The following is a 20,739-nucleotide window of genomic DNA, read 5'->3' on the forward strand; positions in this document are numbered from 1 at the left end:
ACAAAGCTGAATTTTTTTTTTATTCTGTATCAAAAGTGGGTCTGTGGTTTCATCTAGAAATGACAAATGTGCAAGGTAAATGACAAGAGGTTCATGAATTCTGCAAATATCCTCCCAGAGATGCAGGGCTATGGCAGAGGACTGCAGCTGCCTGCACAGAGGGACATTTGCAGCCAGCTGAAACCAGGATTATTTTTGAACCCTTCAAAATTTGCTGTTAATGTATAAAGTTTATATATCTACACACACACACAGAGAAAGACTTTTTTATTATGTGTATATATAAAATATATACTAGATGGAAAGGCCCTCAATTATAGATGCATAACCACAAGCTGGAGCTAATTTGGCATTTTTCCTGTTTAAAAATGGATTTTTTTATAAAAATGAGTCAAGTTCTGACTCCCTGCTCAGAACCCAGCTGGGACTGGGAGCGAGGGCAGCTCTGCCAGGGCACTTCCAGCCTCTCTTTCTTTTCTCATTTCTTTGGGGGTGTGTTTTCTACTAACACAGCTGTTTTATTCGAGAAGGAAACGCAGCAGAATCCCAGCTGGAAATTCTGCTTTTCCAACTGATGGAAAGCAGGGAAAGCATCTCTGATTCCCAGCTCTGTCCTTTGAAAGCCCTGGGATGAGAGGCCAGCGGGAGGAAGGCTGAGGCAGAGCTCCCTGGAGCTCCCCAGCAACTGCTACAATCATTTTGCAAGGTAGATTTTGCTAGAAAATGCACTTTAAGCGTGCCTGTGCACAAACAGGTGCTGCCAGCACAGGCAAAACCCCCCTCCACCCCCCCCCCCAAAAAAAAAAATCCATAATTTTATAAAATGTAAACCCAGTGATTCCATCAGGTCTCTACAGCTTTGCTTCATCTGCAAAGCTCAGGCAACTTTGGTCGTGCTGGAGTTGGCAAATGCCACCAGGACCCCCGTGCAGAGAGCCTGGAGCCCATTCCCTTGGCCAGGACAGACAGGGCTTGAGTCAGAAAGCTCCTAAGGGGGACAGGGATCAGCAGGAATGCCGTGGGGAGCTCAGGGAATGCTCTGGACAGGCTCAGGGAGTGCCCACGGGGTGCAGGTACCTGGGGGAGTGGTGGTGCTTGGCCCAGCTGGGCTGCAGGGGCCGGGCAGGAGGAGCTGCCCACAGCTGTCCTATAACAAAATGCAGGTTTTCTTGTCCTTGAAGGGGTTCTCAGAGGCTGGAATTCCCATGAGCAACGGGTCCTTCTTGGCGTGCTCCTCGCAGTACAGCATCAGGTCAGCCGAGGCCTTGGACACCTGCAGGGCACGGGCAGCAGCACAAGGGGGTTTGCCAGGGAAATGGCACCAAAAACGCCAAAACCCCCTTAGGGCTGTGGGGTGGGAGACAAAGGGGGTTTGCCAGGGAAATGGCACCAAAAACGCCAAAACCCCCTTAGGGCTGTGGGGTGGGAGACAAAGGGGGTTTGCCAGGGAAATGGCACCAAAAACCCCAAAACCCCTCAGGGCTGTGGGGTGGGAGAGCTGCAGGGCATGGGGGAGCAGCACAAGGGGGTTTGCCAAGGAAATGGCACCAAAAACACCAAAAACACCTCAGGGCTGTGGGGTGGGAGAGCTGCAGGGCACGGGGGAGCAGCACTAGGGGGTTTGCCAGGGAAATGGCACCAAAAACACCAAAACCCCCTTAGGGCTGTGGGGTGGGACACAAAGGGGGTTTGCCAGGGAAATGGCAAACACCAAAAACACCAAAACCCCTCAGGGCTGTGGGGTGGGAGAGCTGCAGGGCATGGGGGAGCAGCACAAGGGGGGTTTGCCAGGGAAATGGCACCAAAACCACCAAAACCCCTCAGGGCTGAGGGGTGGGAGAGCTGCTGGGGATGCACTCTCCTCCAGGTGTGATCCCCAGGGAATGGGGGCAGGATGGAGCCCGGGGCTGTGACACCAGGCAGAGAAGCATCCACCAGGCTCCCACAACAGGAGGGGCTTCACAGACCACCAGAAACCAGCTATTTCCTAACTACAACACACTCCAAGTGTTTCTTAACCTATCAACTTTTACCACACCATGCCATAAATACCTTAAAGCCAATCATCTAAAATTACCCCTCATGAGCCCACCTTCCATAATTCTGTATCTCCAAAGGACCTGGTCTTTTTTACAAAACCACCCTTTAGAACTTGTTTCTAGCTCCACTTCTCTCTCAACAATATCTATCCTATTCCATTTCTAAATCAGCATTTCTTATCTCAAAGTCTGCATACAAACACACACTGTGTGAACTTTCTGTCAGTTTAACATTTCTCTACAAATCCATTTCCCACAGGGCTTCAAAATCATTCCAGGGGGATTTTTCATCTCTCCTGGAGGGACAGGATGAGGGGGAACAGCTTCCCACTGCCAGAGGGCAGGGCTGGGTGGGATACTGGGCCACAAGAATTGGATTTTTTTATTATGATTTATTACTATTTATTTGGATTTGTTGAGCTTTGCGGGGAACAAACGCCGAGCCGTGGGTGCACAAAGACACAAAAGCCACACGGACACGCTGTTCTCTCCCTGTCCCACAGCCAGCAGGGGAAAAGCAAGGAGAAGGAGGGGGCAGAAGGCTGTGCCCACCTTTATCCTCTCGATGGAGGCCTCGATGCGGAGCTGCTGCACGGTCCTGCGCGCCTGGGCGATGTTGTTGGTGGTGGTGGCTGCTTTCCCTGACATTTTCAGCGGGCAGGGAAGCTCTGCTTGGAAAGACAGAGGTTGTTATTCCAGCAGGCAGCACAGCAGCCTGGACTGCTGTTACACAGAGGCACCCACTGCACGCTGCAAAAAGTGATTTTTGAACGTTATTGTTATTGCTTCCAACAGGACAATTCAGCCAAAAAAACAGCTCTGGAGGTAAGCATGCTGCAGAGAAAGGCATGGAGCTGCTGTGCTGTCAGACTAGGCCCTTTCTGACCCAGAGATGGGGCAACTGAGAGGTTTCTTAAAAACTTTTATTCCATTTTCAGCCCCATGAGAAGGCTGAGACAACACAGATGCTGGAATTCACGCCACCACAATCAGAAGCTGGCTGTTTTATATGTTTGAGAATTCTCTACAAATTCATTTCCCACCTTGTGCAGGTTTCTGAGGCTGTGGCACAGCTTGGGCCACTGGATCCCCCCCTGTGCAGCTTCCCCTGGGCTTCCAGGGGGTTCTGGAAAGCCACAAGGTCCCTGGGAGCTGTCCCAGGGGAGGGGACAAGCTCCTGAGCCCAGAAGAGTGAAAGCAAGCAGCCAGGATGGAAGCACAGGATACTGGGCTTGGAAAATCCCTCTGAGCCCATCCAGTCCAACCACGGCCAGCACTGCCAACCTGTGGCCCCAAGTGCCACATCCCCAGGGCTTTAAATCCCTCCAGGGATGGGGACTCAGCTGTGCCAGGGCTGGAGAGCCTTTCTGGGGAGGAACACCATCCCTGGCACAGGCAGCCCTGGCTGGCTCTCCACCTCAGCCTTGGTCCTGAGTGTCCCAGGCCAGGCTGGACACTGGGAGCAGCCTGGGACAGGGGGAGCTGTCCCTGCCAGGCAGGGCTGGCACTGGCTGGGCTTTGAGCTCTCTCTCTGGGATTCCAGTCTGCAGGAATCTTCAGCCCAGCCCTGCTCATGTCCCCTGTCCTGTATCCCAGCAGGGCTCTGCTGGCTCTGCCCAGCTCCAGGAGATGAGGGGAGATGTGTGTGACCCCTCCAGGGCCTGAACCCCTCCAGTGTGTGACTGAACCTTCCTGTGTGTGACTGAACCTTCTTGTGTGTGACTGAACCTTCCTGTGTGTGTGTGCCTGAACCCCTCCTGGGTGTGCCTGAACCCCTCCTGGCTGTGCCTGAACCCCTCCTGTGTGTGCCTGAACCCCTCCTGGCTGTGCCTGAACCCCTCCTGTGTGTGCCTGAACCCCTCCTGGCTGTGCCTGAACCCCTCCTGTGTGTGCCTGAACCCCTCCTGGCTGTGCCTGAACCCCTCCTGTGTGTGACTGAACCCCTCCAGTGTGTGACTGAACCTTCCTGTGTGTGCCTGAACCCCTCCTGGCTGTGACTGAACCCCTCCAGTGTGTGACTGAACCCCTTCAGTGTGTGACTGAACCCCTCCTGGGTGTGCCTGAACCCCTCCTGGCTGTGCCTGAACCCCTCCTGTGTTTAACCCCCCCTGTGCTGAACCCCTCCAGTGTTTCACCCCCTGCCCTGCACGCCGAGGCAGCTCCGTGCCCTTTCCCTTTCCGAGCAGCCCTGCAGGCTCAGGTTTCTCTCACCCAGCCTGGCAGCAGGGCTGTTTTCCAGTGCCAGCCCAGCAGGCTGGGAGCAGCACTTTCCTGCTCCCAGGCCCCGTGTGCAGGGGACATTCCTTGGAGAAGCTTTGGGCAGAGCAATTCCCAAGGGGCAGGAAATGCTGGAGGAGGGACAATTTCTGCTGCCACTAAAAACTCATTTCCTGCTCCCAGGCCCCGTGTGCAGGGGACATTCCTTGGAGAAGCTTTGGGCAGAGCAATTCCCAAGGGGCAGGAAATGCTGGAGGAGGGACAGTCACTCCTCAGGTTTGCTGCCACTAAAAACTCATTTCCTGCAGCAAAGAGCAAGAGATCCCCCTGCAGATCCATGGGTGCTCCCAGCCCTGTCCAGCCTGGCCTTGGGCACTGCCAGGGATCCAGGGACAGCCACAGCTGCTCTGGGAATTCCAGCCCAGCCCCTCCCCAGGAACAATTCCCAATTCCCAATCTCCCATCCATCCCTGCCCTCTGGCACTGGGAGCCATTCCCTGTGTCCTGTCCCTCTCCAGTTCTCTGGAGTCCCTTTAGATAAAAAATGAATTTTTCCAGCAGGAAACTGCACAGGCACTGCTGGAGCTGCTGGGGCTCTGCCCATGGGGCCCCAAACCCATCCCTGGGACAACAAGGAGCTGTTCCACACGGACACAAAGCACAGATCCACCACAATGCAGCCCAAACTCCCAGCCCAGCCCCTGCAGTTTTCCCTCACGATGTTCAAAACCCGCAGTGTGAAAAACCCAACACACAGCAATGCATTTTCATCCAGCAACAAATGCAGCTCTGAGAGGACAGCTCAGGAGCTGCTGATTCCTCTAATTTTAGTACTTTTTTTTTTTTTTAAGGTTAAAAAAGTTGCAAAATTAGAAGATAAAGCATTGTCCTCTCATTTAACTGGGGAAAGGCCACACTGAGCCTTCCCTCCCCCAGCCCCAAACCCCCTTTTGCCACTGGAGCTGTTGGATTCTCTGGATCCCTTCCCACCCCACATGGAGTGACCTCCTTAGGAAACTTCCAGTGCTTATTTTCCCAGCTGCTTAGCTTTGTTAATAAATGAGATGTTTGGAAAAAAACAAACCAAAACAAAACAAGCCAAACCGTAAGATTTGAAAATTAAATTGCTGCGTTTGCCCATCTCCAAACAAACACGAGCTTTAATAGCCCTCCTAAGATTACTAAATCTCTTCTGCAGGGAGATTTACAACAACTAGGTCAGCTCCCAATAAATCTGTTTTCCTCCCCAGCTCCTGGCAATGGACCCGAGCTGCTGCAGCCATGGGATTTCTCTCCCAGGGCAGCCTGGACTTCCCAGAACTCCCCAGATTTCAACTGGAGGTGCCAGAATTCTGCAGAACGTGGGGGTTCAGAGCCCTGGGCAGGGTTTGCTGGGCCACGAGGATCTGCCAGGAGAAGAGAGGAGAGGCTCTGATTTCTAAGAAATGATCCCTGGTGCTCAGCAGGCAGCCCTGGGCCAAGAGGAGCCCGGAGAGCCTCCCCCATCCCAACACCTCCCCTTGGGATCTCTGGTGGCCCAGCACTCCCAGTCCCAGCTCCTCCTTCTGTGCTAAATGCACCAAAAATGAGTTTTCAACAAGTTTTTCCATTCACCACCTAAACCAAAACACGGCTGGTGATCCAGGCCAGGCTGGGCAGGGCTGGAGCAGCCTGGGACAGTGGAAGTGTCCCTGCCATGGCAGGGGTGGCACTGGGTGGGATTTAAGGTCCTTTCCAGCCCAAAGCATTCCAGGGTTTTCTGCTGTGACCTCACGCTGCTCCAGGCAGGGGGGGTTCCCTGTAGGGACACGTGGTGACAATCTCAGTCCCCTGGGTGTGACAGAGCTGAGCAGGACCCGGGCTGGTGGTGACAGAGATTCCCAAAGCCCAGAGCAGCTGCAGGCACGGCTGCAACTCTCCCTTGGGTCTGACTCAGAGCCTAAAACGAGACAAAAGATCAGAGGCAGGACAGCCTCCCCTGGCCACCACCCTGCCATGGCAGGGCCACCTCCCGCTGCCCCAGGTGCTCCAAACCCATCCAGCCTGGCCTGGGACACTGCCAGGCATCCAGGGGCACCCCCAGCCTGTGCCAGGCCTGCCCACCCTGCCAGGGAAGGATTTATTTCTCATTTACCCACTGAAAACTGCACGGGAGGATTCCCACCAGCTGCGCTCTGCCAGGGAAAGACAAAACCACAGGAAACTTCCAGTGCACTTCCTGCAGCCACACACCTGCACTTTTTCCTTTCCTGAAACACCTGCAGACAGGTGGAGCTGCCCCTCTTCCAGAGAAAAGCCCTGTTTTTCCAGGCCTTGCCCTATTTCTTTCCTCAGGCTTTAGGTAACGAGGTTGCTGTGCAGCAGATCCCCGGATCCACCTGGGCTGGCTGCCAAAGCCCAGCTCCAGTGGGATAATTAAACTCTGGACTGTCTTATTTACTCTCTTAGATCCAGGACTTGTGAGGCACCTGCTGAGTGAAAGGTAATTAAATCAGCCCTGCTGAAGCAGGGCTGGGGATCTGCTGGAAATCCCAGCAGTTCTGCCTGGAACACGGCTCCCAGTTTGCTCCAGTTGTGCCAAGCCAGCTCATACTGGAGCACCAAAGCCTGGCTGGCAGCAGGACAGAGCCTCAAAGGTGTCTTGGAACTGTTTCTTTGAAATAAAGCAGATTTTGAGGTGAATAACTCAGAACTTGGATCAACAGAGTATGATGGGCAAAACACAAACCAACACCAGTGACAATGACAGCACCTCCAAGTGTAACACCCCGCCAGCCCTTGGTTTGTTTTCCAGTCCTGGTCTTCCTGCCCTTGGTTTTCCATCTCCTGGTTTTCCAGGCCTGGTTTTCCAGCCCCTGGTTTGTTTTCCAGCCCCTGGTTTGTTTTCCAGCCCTGGTTTTCCTGCCCTTGGTTTTCCAGCTCCTGGTTTTCCAGCCCTTGGTTTGTTTTCCAGCCCTGGTTCTCCTGCCCCTGGTTTGTTTTCCAGGGCTGCCAGCAGGGATCTAAAGTTACAGCTGACCTGCAAATGGAGGTTCCAAAGGCCTCTCCCTTCCCAGAGCCACTGGAGCCCTGCTGGGGAGGATGGAAAGGAGGATGGATGTGCCAAACTCGCCAAGGAAAGGGCAGGAAAAGGACACGGGGTGTTCCCCACGTCCCCACTGCTGGTGTGGGTGCCCTGCAGGCCCATGGGGTGGCAAGGAGCCCCAGGAGTCACTGCTGCTGCTGCTGCTGGAGCAGCTCCAGCCTGGAAATGTTTGGATGCTGCTGCCTGATAAACCAGAAACAATCACCACCATGGGAATGATCCCACTCCTCTTAAATACACAGGAACAGGGGGGAAAGAGGGAAACAAGCAGCAGGGCAAGCTCAGAGCTGCTGCTCCCAGCTCGTTCCCAGCCCTGAGCTGGAGTTAGAGGTTCCAGTAATTCCACCACGAGTGCTGCAGGTTTCCAAGGGACACCACTCCCAGTCCTGCAAGTTCCCTGCTGTTTGCTGGGAGAGTTTGAGGCTGGCTCTGGTTTGTCACCACCACTGACACAGGCTGTGGTCGCTGCTCCACAGCCCTGCCTGCAGAACCATTCTGCTCCCTCCTTCCTCCCTGGCATCCCTTCATCCCACTGCCTTCAGCTGGCTTCCTGCAAACAATCTGGGAGTAACACCAGCAAACCCCAAATCCCAACTCCAGCTGCCTCCTCGTAGCAACTCACACTCCCCAGAGCTCACAGGAATAAAAGGAATAAAATTTTGCTTCTGCAAATGCAGGGATTTGTCGGGCAGGAAGGCGCGGGGAGGAGGAAGAGGAAGATGCAGGGAGTGGCACCAAGCTGAGGGAAATCCTTCTGGAGAACAGGGAGAAGGAGCCCAAATGGCCCCTGGAGGGGTGGCAGAGCCCGGGCTGGCCCTCGTGCCCCCTCCAGGAGCAGGGCAGATGTGGGGTGAGGCTCCCTGGTCTCTGCACGTGCCGCGTTCCCAGGAGCTCTGCGGGGGCCGCCGGCCCGTCAGGACTTGAATGCCGGGGCTGGTTTTCCTACAGGGCAGCCTTGGGAGCTCAGGGTTTGTCATGACTTGCAGAACCTGAAAATGCTCCCAGTCCAAGCCAGGAGGCCACTGCTGGCATTGAAGGTGGGGGCAGGAATAAACAGCTCAGTTCCGAGCAGGCATTGGAGCACAACCAGCCACAGCAGCAGCTGAAACAATTCCACAGGAGCAGCACAAACTCTGGAATTGTGACCTTCCCTAGCTTTGATTTCTGATTTTTTAGGCCTCCAGTGGAAGAATCTGTTGGAGGAATCTCAGTGTGCCTGGCTCTATTTTCAGCCCAAGTGCTGCAGAGGGTTTGGAGGTGCAGTGAGAGCTGAGGTGTCCCCCAAATCCTGCACACCCCAGAGCACAGCAGCACCTGGAACAAGGAGCCCAGGAAGGGTGGGAGAGGCACAGAGCCCCTGACAGCAGCAGCAGGGAGAAAGGAGCATCCAAGGGATGCCCCTGCCCACGTGAAACCCAAACCTTGCCCCTGGCAGGCACAAGGATCTTGGAAAGGACTTGGGAAGAATGGATGATTATTGAGGGTGGAAAAAGGGAGGAGAGAAGGGAGGGAGGAAGGAAGAGATGAAAGGGAAGGAAGGGAGGAAGGAAGGAAGTAAGGAAGGAAGGAAGGAAAGGAAGGAAAGGAAGGAAAGGAAGGAAAGGAAGGAAAGGAAGGAAAGGAAGGAAAGGAAGGAAGGAAGGAAGGAAGGAAGGAAGGAAGGAAGGAAGGATCCAGCCATGCTGCCAGCCTGGCTCTTCAGCAGCCCAGGGGAAAGCCCAGGGCTCTGCTGGCCCAGTGTGGGGCCGTGCTGACACCCAGTGGAAGCTCTGGAGCTGGAACCTTTTCCTTCTGCCAAAGAGAATGGAAAATGAACCTGGGCAGCAGGAAAACACCGGGGTCCTGCCCTCAGCCAGCACAGGGAGCTGAGGGTGGAGTAAAGCAGGGATCCGAGGTGCTTTTGGGTCCCTTCTCTTTTGATGGTGCTTTTGTCCCATCCCTAGAAGGGTCCAAGGCCAGCATGGAGCAGCCTGGGACAGTGGGAGGTGTCCCTGCCCACGGCACTGGATGGGCTTTGAGGTCCCTCCCAACCCAAATTCTGGAATTTCACGAACCTCATTCCCCACACAGCGAGCAGAGAGACAAGTGGTGCAATATTCCACAGATTTCTGGGGGCACCCCGAGCCACCCCTGCCCTTTGCAGGCTGGACACAACATCCACAGTGCAAACTTCCCAGGAAAAATGGCAACAGGGGTCACCCACGACCTCCCTGCTCCCATCATGGAGAAGGAGAAGGATTTTTCCACACCTATAAAAAACCAAGCTGTGAGTAGCAGCTCCCTGGTGGAGCAGGTGAGAAGGGCTGGATTTTTAAGCAGGACTGGATTTTAAACAGAACTGGATTTTTAAGCAGGACTGGATTATTAAACAGGATTGTATTTTTAAGCAGGATTGGATTTTTTAAGCAGGACTCAGGTGAGATTTACAGTAATGGCACAAATATTTTATATGCACTAGAAAAAGCCTGGGTTTAGTGAAAGAAAGCAAGATCTTCTCCCAGGGATCACAGTCTGGAAAAGGAAAGCTGGAACACCTGGCAGCTGCAGGACTTGCAGTGTTTTTGGGGGGAGTGGGGCTGCTCTGGGGTCCACCACAGCGAAGGGGTTGGGGGAGCTCAGGCAGCTCAGATTCCAAACCCAATTTTCCAGCAGAAAAGGTCCAGCAAGGCCATCCCCCTCCTGCAGGAGGTGCAGCAGCCAGGGCTGCATGAAAATTGGGAATTCTGGCAGATCCACCTGGTTTGCACAGGGTCAGGCCTGTCAGTGCAAACACACAATAAAAGCCCCTTACAGCACAGAACATCCATTTGTGATGTTCCCTCCTTCAGAGAATTTACACTTGAGAGTACTGAGAGATTCTACACTAGAGATCTTTTTTTTTTTTTTAAATTATAAATAACGCTGCCAGTGTCTTAATTGGGGATTAAAATCCTTAATGATGTGAAATGAAAGGAAACAGACAACTCCCAAGATCTTCAATTGGACTTGGTGTTCTGGGTGTTTAATTAAGGCTGTGCTCCTCCATAACCTCCCTTCCTAAGTTGTTCCAGCAGCATCCTGCTGATCAAACTGGGCTGCAGCTCCCTTTGATTTTCAAAGGCAGCCCCCACTGTGGGATTCAGTCAAACCCGAGGCACATTTTGGGAGAGGAGCAGTGGAAAAACCTGCTTTTGCTTTCCTCTGCATTTCTCCTGACTTCACTTTTTGTATCTTTAGCACGCAGGAAAAGAGACTTTTAGATCAAGGTTACTTTGAAAAACATCTGAGCAGTGTTATTTTAGAGACTGAAGCCTGAAGTCACTGGAAAAGGCAACGACCTGCAGGGCAGCCTCCCCACAGAAGGTCCCTGTTCCTCCCCCGGGGCTCATTCCCACAGGGAAAAAGGGGAAAACTCCAAAGAGACTTTTGCAAAGAGACTTTCAGCTGCATGAAAATCAGGCTGCAAAGCAGGAGAGAGCTGTGCTGAAAGCTCCAGCTTGGCCCCAGGTTCTGTGACCTTCAGCAGATTCTTTGTCTGGCACAGATAAAGCCTGGGGAGAGCCCCAGGGGGCTCAGCTCCAGGAACTGGGAAAGCTGGGAAGGATTTCACCACTTCCTTGGCTGCAGGAATTTATCCAGGTGCCTATTTTTAAGGATGGGGGGAATATAGAATAATTTGCATTTTTTGATGGTCAAACAAAATACGTGTAGCACAGCAAAGACAGAAATTAATGAAGATTTGCAGGCTGGTAAAAAAATTTCCCCTAATCAGGGAAATAAACAAGGAAAAGCTTAACTTCTGTGGGAAAAGCAGGTTTTTCTGCCCCCTCAATTCAACCCAAAAGCAGTCAGGCAGTTAAAATAATGAGGTGAAAAGTGCCAGCAATCCTGCCAAGGACTTGATATCTGTTCTGCTCCAGAATAAAATTAAATCACCAGGGTTTGGGACCTGTCATGCTGCTTTGCATTTTGCACGAAATAAAAGAACCAGAGTGGACTGGAAACTCACCTACATAGGCAGACTTGCTCCCTGTCCAGCTTGCCTTGATTTTATCGGTGTAATGATCCTGAAACAAGAATAAAATCAAAGTTATAAGGATTTCACGGCGCAAGAAAGCCAAAGCTGGGGGGGTTGGCTTCATGCTAATCACAAAACCAATCTTTTGAGATTGGAAAATCCACCTCAAACTTGGAGCAGCCTGGGATAGTGGAAGGTGTCCCTTCCCAAGGCATGGGGTGGGACTGGGTGGGATTTAAGGTCCCTTCCAACCATCCCAGGGTTACTTTGTCCCTGGAGACTCGGAGCTGTCAGCCTCCATCACTCCAGTGACGTGTCCTCACAGCTGGGTTTAAATCACTGCCCAAAAAAATGTCAGAGCTCACATTCCCCGTGGAGGCCTTGCATGCCCAGAGAGAAACCTGGGATGATACCAGCCCTCATCTCCTGGAGCCCCTGAGGCCCTGGCAGGGCTCTGAGCTCTCCCTGCAGCCTTCTCCTCCCCAGGGAGCCAGCAGGTGATGGGAATTCCGTGGCAGCTGGAGCAGGGAGGGGATTTACAAGTAAAATCACCTTTCCCTTCACCCTCCTGCAGGATGCCTGCAGCTCACACCCAGCTGCGTGGCAGGTTCCAGCAGGGGCTGGCAGTGCCCGTGGGACCCTCTGCTGGAATTCCCAGTGTGGAACTGGGACCAGAGGCACTTCCTGAGCTGGCACAGCCAGGGCAGGGCCGGATCCAGGGCTGCCACTGACAATTCAGCCTTTGGGATGGATCCAGCCTGCCCTGGCACCGAGCCCGGGGCTGCTCCGTGCCCGGCCAAGGAGCCACCACAGCCATCCCTTCCCTCATTCCCAGGGAAGGAGGAGGGGAAAACCCACCTGAAATTCCCCAGGGACGGCCCTGAGCCAGGCAGGCAGCGATAATTTACTTGTGGGGAATTTTGGAAGGAATTTGACACGGGACTTTTGAATTGGTTTTGATGATGTGGTTTGTTTTTCTTATCTTCTACACAGGCAGGAAGGGTGAATTTGGCTCATATCATTACAACATGATTTAGAAGGTTTCAAGACCTTAATTATAAGACTTTTTAAGGAGTTATTGACTAATAAGATGCTGTCAACAAGGACATTTATGTTTTTGACTCAATCTTTAAATATTTCATTTTATGGACTCATGCTAGAGTGCAAGCTCTTTTAGCCAATCATGTTAAGACACACAAACCTAAAAGTGCTGCATTCTAAACCCTTTGTTTGCTTCTGTAATTACTTTTATTTTTTCTATATCTTAAACTATAAAACTCTAAACTTTCTTTTACTGAGCTTAACGTGTCCCTGCTTTAAACTATAAATCCACATTCTCGCTTCTGGCACCTCAGTTTGGGAGCCTTTCCCAGGGTCACAGATCAAATCCTGGGTTTAATTCCAAGCTTTGGCCTACAAGCCCAAAGTTCTGAGAGTTCCCTGCATTTCAGATTCCAGCAGGCAGCACGGGCAGAATTCCCATGATAATCACACCCCACTTCCCGTGCTGGAAATGGGATCACACTTTTAACAAGTGCTGCTCAAATCGCTGTGTGGAGGAGGAAAATAAATTGTGTTAAGGACAGTCTGCCTTGCCACAGTCCTTGTCCCCGTGCCAGGCTCGTCCTGTCCACATCCAGCAAGGAAACCAAAATAAATAAATGTGACACGTAACCTCCTCCACAGACGTGAGGCTGCTGCACAAAATCAAAGCTGGAATGGAAAAAGCTGCTGCTCTGCTTATCTGTGCAACATCCCAAGCCGCTCACACCCCCTGGACACTGCCAGGGAAAAACAAGAATCATTGTAAAATCGGCTTGTGCATCCCGAGGGGGATGCAAACACAGTCACAACAACCAGGGAGCACCCGGAATGGTCTGGGCTGGGAGAGACCTGCAGGGATCAGCCAGCCCAAGGCCATCTACAGGGCTGCTGCAGGAGTGCTGGATCCCCTGGAATGCTGATCCCTGGGATGCTGGATCCCTGGGAGTGCTGGATCCCTGGGAGGGCTGGATCCCTGGGAGGGCTGGATCCCCTGGGACCAGGGCCTGCCCACCCTGCCAGGGAGGAATTTATCCCTAATATCTCATCCAAACCTGCCCTATTTTTCCCTTCCTATGGTAGCCACCAGTCCCTGATGTTTCCCTGGTTCAGGCAGCAAGGGCTGGGTCCCAGGGCATCCCCTTGGCATTCTCCTGGAAACTGGGAGGGAGAATTTTCCCTCCACAGCTTACAGCACCAGGAAACCTCCTGATGATGGGCTCTGGGGGAGGCTGGACACAAGGAAAACCCTCCTTTAGATGGGAAAACCAGACAAAATGTCCCGTGTGAGCTCCCACTGGCTCTGCACAGGGAATGGCTCTGGAGAGCAAAGGGGTGATGGCACAGAGCAGCTGGATCAGGGCAGCAGCCTGGGAATGCAGGCTGGGAATGCAGGCTGGGAATGCAGGCTGCTCCCTTCCCAGCAGGACTGAGATGGGCTTTTCACCTCCAAACACCCCGAGAGCCAGGCTGGAGAGCAGCCCCTGCACAGAGCAGGGCTGGCTGGAGCAGGGCAGGAGGGCTTGGATCACACATCCACAGCAAAGCGTGCCAAAAACTCACCTGTCCCTGCACAGCAGGATTGGAAAGCCACGGGAGGAGGGATGGGAAGAGAAAGGGGGTAAACAAAGGGGGTAAACAAAGGGGCAGCAAGGCTGGCTCCTGCCTGAGCTGAGCCCAGTGTTTAAACAAGGAGCTGATCCCAGCAGCCTCAGCTGCTGCAGCACAAATAACCCTCACAACACACTTTCTTCCCTTTCCCTCCTCCCCCTGGAACTCCAGCACATGCCAAGAGGCTGATACGGACACAGGAAGCTGAATATAAACACATTGCCTGTTTTACCAAATATTCAAAGGAACACAACTAAAAATACTCAGCTGCTGGTGTCCAGGAACATCCCAAAGCTGTGATCCAGCCCCAGCCCCGCTGCCTGGGGCTCCCAGGGAGCTGGGATTTGGGGCACACTGAACCCCAGGCCTCAGCTTTCAGAGAATCCCAGCTGGCTGGAGTTGGAAGGGACCTTAAAGATCTTCTTGTTCTGTTCCCCTGCCCTGGCAGGGACACCTCCCAATCCCCAGAGCCAGGTGTCTCCCCAGGGGCTGGATGGACCCCCACCACATCCCACCTCCCATGGGCACCCCCACTGCTCCCCCCACCTTCCTGCCTCTACCTCCCTCCCTAAAATCCCTTGGAGAATCCCACCACATCCCTGAGGAATTCTGTCCCGGCCTCTGCTCTTTCTCATCGATTTTAAGAAGTTCAGAATTGGCTTGTGCATCCCGAGGGGGATGCAAACACAGTCACAACAACCAGGGAGCACCCGGAATGGTCTGGGCTGGGAGAGACCTGCAGGGATCAGCCAGCCCAAGGCCATCTCTAATTAACCTGAGCAGTAATTCCAGCTCCTGGGGCTGCCTTCCACCCCAGAGCCACACTGATATTCCTGCCTAATCAAAGCTCCTATCAAGCCACTCATAAAAACCCACAAACCCAGCATTGCTGGCATAGTTGGAGGCTGCAGTAATGCACCCCCTGCAAAAGCCTCCACTCAGAGGCCAGGCCCTGCTCGGGAAGGAATAAATCAGGGAAGGGCACGTGGGCTGAGGAAATTCCACAGCTGGATGGGTCCCAGTCCCTCTGGCCAAGGCTGGCAGCACCAGCCAGCTCCTCCTGCTCTGCAGGAGTTCCAGTTCCAGCTGGAGCATCCCTGCTTTGCAGGAGGAATCCCTTGCAAGTTCTACAGCAACATGAACCAGATTCAGCTGGGAAGAGGATGGTCCCTGTCCCATAGAAGTCAGGGACACTTTCTGCTTATCCCAGCTCCAAGCTTAGACCAAAAACCCTGACCTTGGCAGGGGGCTTGAAGCTACAAACAGAGCTGAAAATGTAATTTGGGATCTGCTCAAAATTGTTCACAGCAGTCACCAGCAGAGCTGCTCCATCCCTGGGACCATCCTGGTGCCTCCAACAGCTCCATGTCCTTCCTCTCCTGAGGGTCACAAAGCTGGAGGCATCTTCTGGTGACACCCCAGAAGATCCAGGAGTGGATCCTCTCCTCCCCAGGGACACCTGGCTGGAAGGGGCTCAGCAGCTCCCCAGTAAGGAATGCTACATCCCGTGGGAATGCTGGATTCCCTGGGATGCTGGATCCCCTGGGAGTGCTGGATCCCCTGGAATGCTGGATCCCCTGGAATGCTGGATCCAGAAATCCAGCAAAATTTGCAAATTGATCCAGGAGTGGATCCTCTCCTCCCCAGGGACACCTGGCTGGAAGGGGCTCAGCAGCTCCCCAGTAAGGAATGCTACATCCCGTGGGAATGCTGGATTCCCTGGGATGCTGGATCCCCTGGGAGTGCTGGATCCCCTGGAATGCTGGATCCCCTGGAATGCTGGATCCCCAGAGCCATGTGTCTCCCCAGGGGCTGGATGGACCCCCACCACATCCCACCCCCCATGGGTACCCCCACTGCTCCCCCCACCCTAAAATCCCTTGGAGAATCCCACCACATCCCTGAGGAATTCTGTCCCGGCCTCTGCTCTTTCTCATCAATCCTTGCAAAACACGGAATGGAAACTTTCTGCTTTTTTTTCAACTTTCTCTCTTTTTTTCATGTCACCAGTTGTGTCTCACCCTTCCAAACTCCCCCCGGGTGATTCCTGAGAGCAGGAATGATGTGGGACCAAGAGCTCCCAACACCGAGTGCAGGAGGAATACTGAGGTTTGGAAAAACGAGCCCCAACTGTGCAACAGTGCAAAATTCACCAAACAGCTGCTCAGCTCCAGCAGTGCAGCAATCCACGAGTCACCACACATCTGCAGCTCCCATTTCCCAAGAAAAAGTGAGTCCGTGACAACCTCCAAGAACTGGGGGTGTTCCATCCCAATTCATGGAGCTCCGCTCCAAGCCCTGCCCCTGCTCAGGGGTATTTCTGTGCCAGGACTCAGCAGCCTTCCCCGTTCCCAGCATTTGTGTAAGCACAGATGGAGTTGCAGCAACTCAATCCTCCCAGGAATCCAGCTCTGTGGCCCGGCCAGGGCTGTGCTGGGGCTTCCCTTGGTAACTCCAAACCTTTGGAAACGCTTCCCTCCGCCCCTGCAGGGATCTCTGCTCGGCAAAGGGGACAAAGGCGAAGGGTGAGCATTTATGGGGCTGCAGCACGGGTCTCTGCAGCCATGTGGATCTGCTTGCACAACACAGCACGGGCACAGGGACACTGGGATCTCTGTGGGATCCGGGCAGCTGTGTCCAGGGAAGGAGCAGCTTCCCACCCCGCAGGGTCGTGCTCAGCATCCCCCCATCCTCAGCACTCCTGCAGGGATGGTGGAGCCACGGAAAAAGGAGGGAAAGGGGTTTTTTAAACAATACAGGGAATGGCTCCCACTGCCAGAGGGCAGGGATGGATGGGAGATTGGGATTATTGGGATTTAGGAATTGTTCCCTGGGGGGTGGGCAGGCCTCTGGGAGAATTCCCAGAGCAGCTGTGGCTGCCCCTGGATCCCTGGAGCAGCCTGGGACAGTGGGAGGTGTCCCTGCCACGGCAGAGGTGGCACTGGGTAGGATTTAAGGTCTCTTCCAACCCAAACCATTTGGGATTCCATAATTCTACTGTGTCACCCCAGGCCCTGCTACAGAGAACTCCACCTGAATCTGGTTCAAACATTCCGAGTCTTTTTAGCAACAGAACCTAAAACCTGAAGAACTTTCGGTAGTTAAAAAGTTACCGCATTATATCTGAAATAAAAAATATCTAAAACCTACAGCACAAGTCAATAATTTGATTTAACACCAGCAAGACATGGGAGATCAGTTGTTCTGCTGCCTGGGAGCCCAAGAAGCTCCTTCAGGGCAAGAGGAGAATTTAATCTTTCAAGGAAAATCCCCCACCAGCTGCGTGATTATGGAAGGAGCTCGTCCTCGGCATCAGAGCATCACTGTTCCTCTCTGGAATTGATTGCTCCTTGATTAGAGAGATCCCCAAAGCTGTGGTGCATCCCAGCCAGGATGGAATACAGGATTGAGGAGTCATTAACTCCACACTAATCCCTCAAGCTCATTTAGTGGCACCGAGCAGCACAAAATCCTGCCACTGTCCACCACTCGCCCTTTACTCCCAGAACTGTGCCGATTCAGAGTTTCTGAACAATTTACACCCCAGACAAACACTCACAAGCGACGTGCCCCTGCTCCTGGGGGTTCTGAGCCAATTAAAACCCCGGATAATCGCCTGGCGAACTGCTGGGAATTCCATCCTGCCACTTTCCAATTGCCACGTTAATTAAGTCATAGAATGACGGAGTGTCCTGAGCTGGAAGGGACCCACGAGGACCATCAAGCCCAGCTCCTGGCCCTGCACAGAACAACCCCAAAATGTGTGCCTCGGGGAGCTCTGGCATTCCCAGGGGATCTGGGCAGTGCCCACCACCCCCTGCAGGAAGAACCTGTCCCAAACTCCAACCTAAACCCCTCCTGACACAGCTCCAGCTCCTTCCTAAAAACACCAGGCTAAAATCACAATATACACTCAAAACTCCCCCCCACACTCCCAAAAAAGTAAAGAATTTAAGCTTGCAATAGAGAATCACAATTTTAAAGTCACTAAAGGAACTAAAAACTTCCAGGAGTGGAGCTCAGTGATCCGTGTGGGTCCTTCCAGCTCAGGATGTTCTGCAATTCCATGATTCCAAGCAAACCTATTACTGCAGCAGGGTGTGTAATCCCAGTATCAACACGAAACCTCCTGGAATAATGACTCTTCCCACTAATTAACCTCCTTCCCACACTCAGCCCACAGCTCCCCGCACGTGGGAAACTTCCTCCGTCAAGCAGAGCTCGGTGATTCCAAGGAAAACCCGTGGCCTGACGGCTGGGAATGCTGAAATTGGGGAAATTTCAAGGGTTTAGCTGAAAGCTGGGGTGGCCCCCGAGGAGTTGGAGCCACCAGCTCTGGGTGTCCATCGGTGCCATGGGGAAGGTCTGGAGGGAAGGAGGCGGGAAGGAGAAGGAAATGAAGAAAAAAATTGCCTATTTTAGGATTATTTTTGCCTAATTGTGCACATTATTTTTTTCATAATTAAGCAGATTTTGCCTCATTGCCGTGCCACTTGTTGAACCGCATCACGCCCGCGCGGTGCCTCCCGCCGGGAATCCTCCTCAGCACCACAAAAAATCGGTGAAAAGCCCCAGAGAAACTCCGAGCCAAACCCCAAAGCAGCCGGGCACCGCTCGGGCCCGGCCCGCCCCGCCGCCAGGCCCGGCAGCCGAGGGGGCCGGGCCGGCGCTTCCCGCTGCCCCGCGGGGCCGGGCGGGCTGTGCCGGGCGGCAGAGCTCGCTGTTCCCGCTGGGAACCCCCCTGTCCCGGGATCCCGCGGTCCCGGTACTCACCGAGCGCCGCTCCCGGTGTCTCCACGGGCGACCGGAGCGGGAGCGCAGGCCACGCCCACCGAGAGGAGCCACGCCCCATCCCTCTCCGGCCACGCCCATCTCCGCGGGGGCACGCCCCGAACGGGGCGGGGCGGGGCCACGCTGGGGTGGGCGTGGCCATGAGAATTGTGGGCGTGGCCACGTGGTTCTCCCAAATTCCTGCAGAATTGCACAGCCAAATCCGGTTTGTTTGGGAAGGGGCTGAGTGAGAAAAGCGTGAGCCCGAGGGGTCTCAGCACACGAGGGGGTTCTGGGGGTGATGGGGGTAGAGAATCCGGCGGGATGGAGGGATTGGAGCGTGGATATCGCGGGAATTTTGGGAGCTGGGGGTTGTGGAGGTCGCCAGGGAGGGGCAGAAGTGGTATTTGCAAAGGCTTGTCTGCTGCCCGAACCAGCCCGGCGTGCCTGTGCTTGTGGGGCTTTGATCCTGGGATCACCTGGGAATTCATTTGTCTCCAGAGGCAGGCGAGGGTGTGGATTGAAATTTAAATACGGGCTCCTGCCTGGGAGCTGCAGGAGGGAGGAGGAAAATGAGGGTGGGGAGGCCCTGGCACAGATTGTCCAGGGAAGCTGTGGCTGCCCCTGGATCACTGGCAGTGCCCAAGGCCAGCTTGGACAGGGAGCACCCTGGGATAGTGGAAGGTGTCCCTGCCATGGAATGGGATGGGCTTTAAGGTCCCCCCCAGTCTGGGATTCTATAAAATTCCAGGAGAACCGGGGAAGATGCTGCGCTCATCCCCATCCCCACCTCTGCCCGGAGTGTCCCCACGGAGCATCCCTGCCCTGAGAGCACCAGGAAAACCTCTCCTCGCCCTTTTCCATGGTTTTCCCGATGCCAGCACGGGCTGTCCCTGGCACTGCCAGGCTGCCCCGGCTCCAGCCTGTCTCCACAGCAGCTTTTATGGGAGAGGAGATGGGATCACCAGTCTGCCCGGCTCCTCTCAATTGCCATTCCAGCTGGGAGGGCAGGGATGCACAGGAGGACCTTCTCCTGCATTGTGCCCCAATGAAAAACCCCAACAAAACCCTTGGGAAGACTGTAAGAAGGGGAGGAATTCCTCGTTCTATTCCTGATTGAAACCAGGAATCCGGTTTTCCCGAGTGTGCCCACCAGCCAGGGAAGCGTTGCCCTCTCGTGGGCTAAAGCAGCAGCTTCCCACCATTCCATCCTAACCGAGAGCTTAATTAGCCGGCGTTAATTAACTCACTACCCGTGGGCTCCCAGGCGAGCAGCCCCTGACCCGGGAGCTCGCTGGGGTTCCCTGGAGCTTGTCAGGGATTCCCAGGAGCTTTGCTGGGGCTCCTGTCCCATCCCGGCCGGTTTGCCACGGGGCACACACCGGGAGGGCACCCTGGGCCATGGACTGGGCACCCACTGGTTCCACTGGGGCTTCTTCTCTGCATACTGGGAACACTGGGACATGGTGGATGCTCTGGGGGGCACCCTGGGCCATGGACTGGGCACCCACTGGTTCCACTGGGGCTTCTTCTCTGCATACTGGGAACACTGGGACATGCAGTGGATGCTCTGGGAGGGCACCCTGGGCCATGGACTGGGCACACACTGGTTCCACTGGGGCTTGCACTGTGCATACTGGGAACACTGGGACATGCAGTGGATGCTCTGGGGGGCACCCTGGGCCATGGACTGGGCACACACTGGTTCCACTGGGGCTTCTTGTCTGCATACTGGGAACACTGGGACATGCAGTGGATGCTCTGGGAGGGCACCCTGGTTTGAACTTTGTATTTCCTCTATTAAACATTTATTTTCCTTTCCACCAGGGGCGGGATAAAGGCTCAGCAAGAGGGGATCTCTTGTTTTTCCTTCCTTTTGCTCCCTCCCAGACACTCACGCAGTGGATGTGTCACCTCTGTCTGAAGGCAGGACTGAGCTCTTCGGATCCCGGTGATACAAGCACGGGTTTCCCTTTCTC

At 54.2% G+C, this 20,739-nt stretch overlaps 1 protein-coding gene across 2 annotated transcripts; it reads right to left on the reverse strand.

The window, feature by feature from the left end:
- Nucleotides 1-250: 250 nt before the first annotated feature.
- Nucleotides 251-18,833, reverse strand: GNG12 (G protein subunit gamma 12). 2 transcript variants are annotated; one of them, XM_041472210.1, is made up of 4 exons: nt 18,764-18,833; nt 11,330-11,387; nt 2,592-2,707; nt 251-1,273 (listed from the first exon to the last, which is right to left on the reverse strand). In XM_041472210.1, exons 3-4 carry the CDS (start codon nt 2,685-2,687, stop codon nt 1,148-1,150), a joined length of 222 nt encoding a protein of 73 aa, XP_041328144.1. In that variant the 5' UTR covers nt 2,688-2,707; nt 11,330-11,387; nt 18,764-18,833; the 3' UTR covers nt 251-1,147. The 2 variants fall into 2 exon arrangements, with proteins under 2 accessions (XP_041328144.1, XP_041328145.1); XM_041472211.1 differs by having other exon boundaries at nt 2,592-2,710; nt 18,764-18,832.
- Between the last annotated feature and the right edge of the window lie 1,906 nt (nt 18,834-20,739).

Source organism: Pyrgilauda ruficollis, unplaced genomic scaffold (genome assembly GCF_017590135.1).
Source record: "Pyrgilauda ruficollis isolate IOZ18807 unplaced genomic scaffold, ASM1759013v1 scaffold283, whole genome shotgun sequence".
Classification (NCBI taxonomy): Eukaryota; Metazoa; Chordata; class Aves; order Passeriformes; family Passeridae; genus Pyrgilauda; species Pyrgilauda ruficollis.

Bases quoted from the DNA above. Each gene is read 5' to 3' on its own strand.
- GNG12 (XM_041472210.1), bottom strand. From the start codon at position 2,687: ATGTCAGGGAAAGCAGCCACCACCACCAACAACATCGCCCAGGCGCGC. The intron at 1,274-2,591 runs GTGGGCACAGCC...CGTGCCCTGCAG, and splicing joins CCTCCATCGAGAGGATAAAG to GTGTCCAAGGCCTCGGCTGA.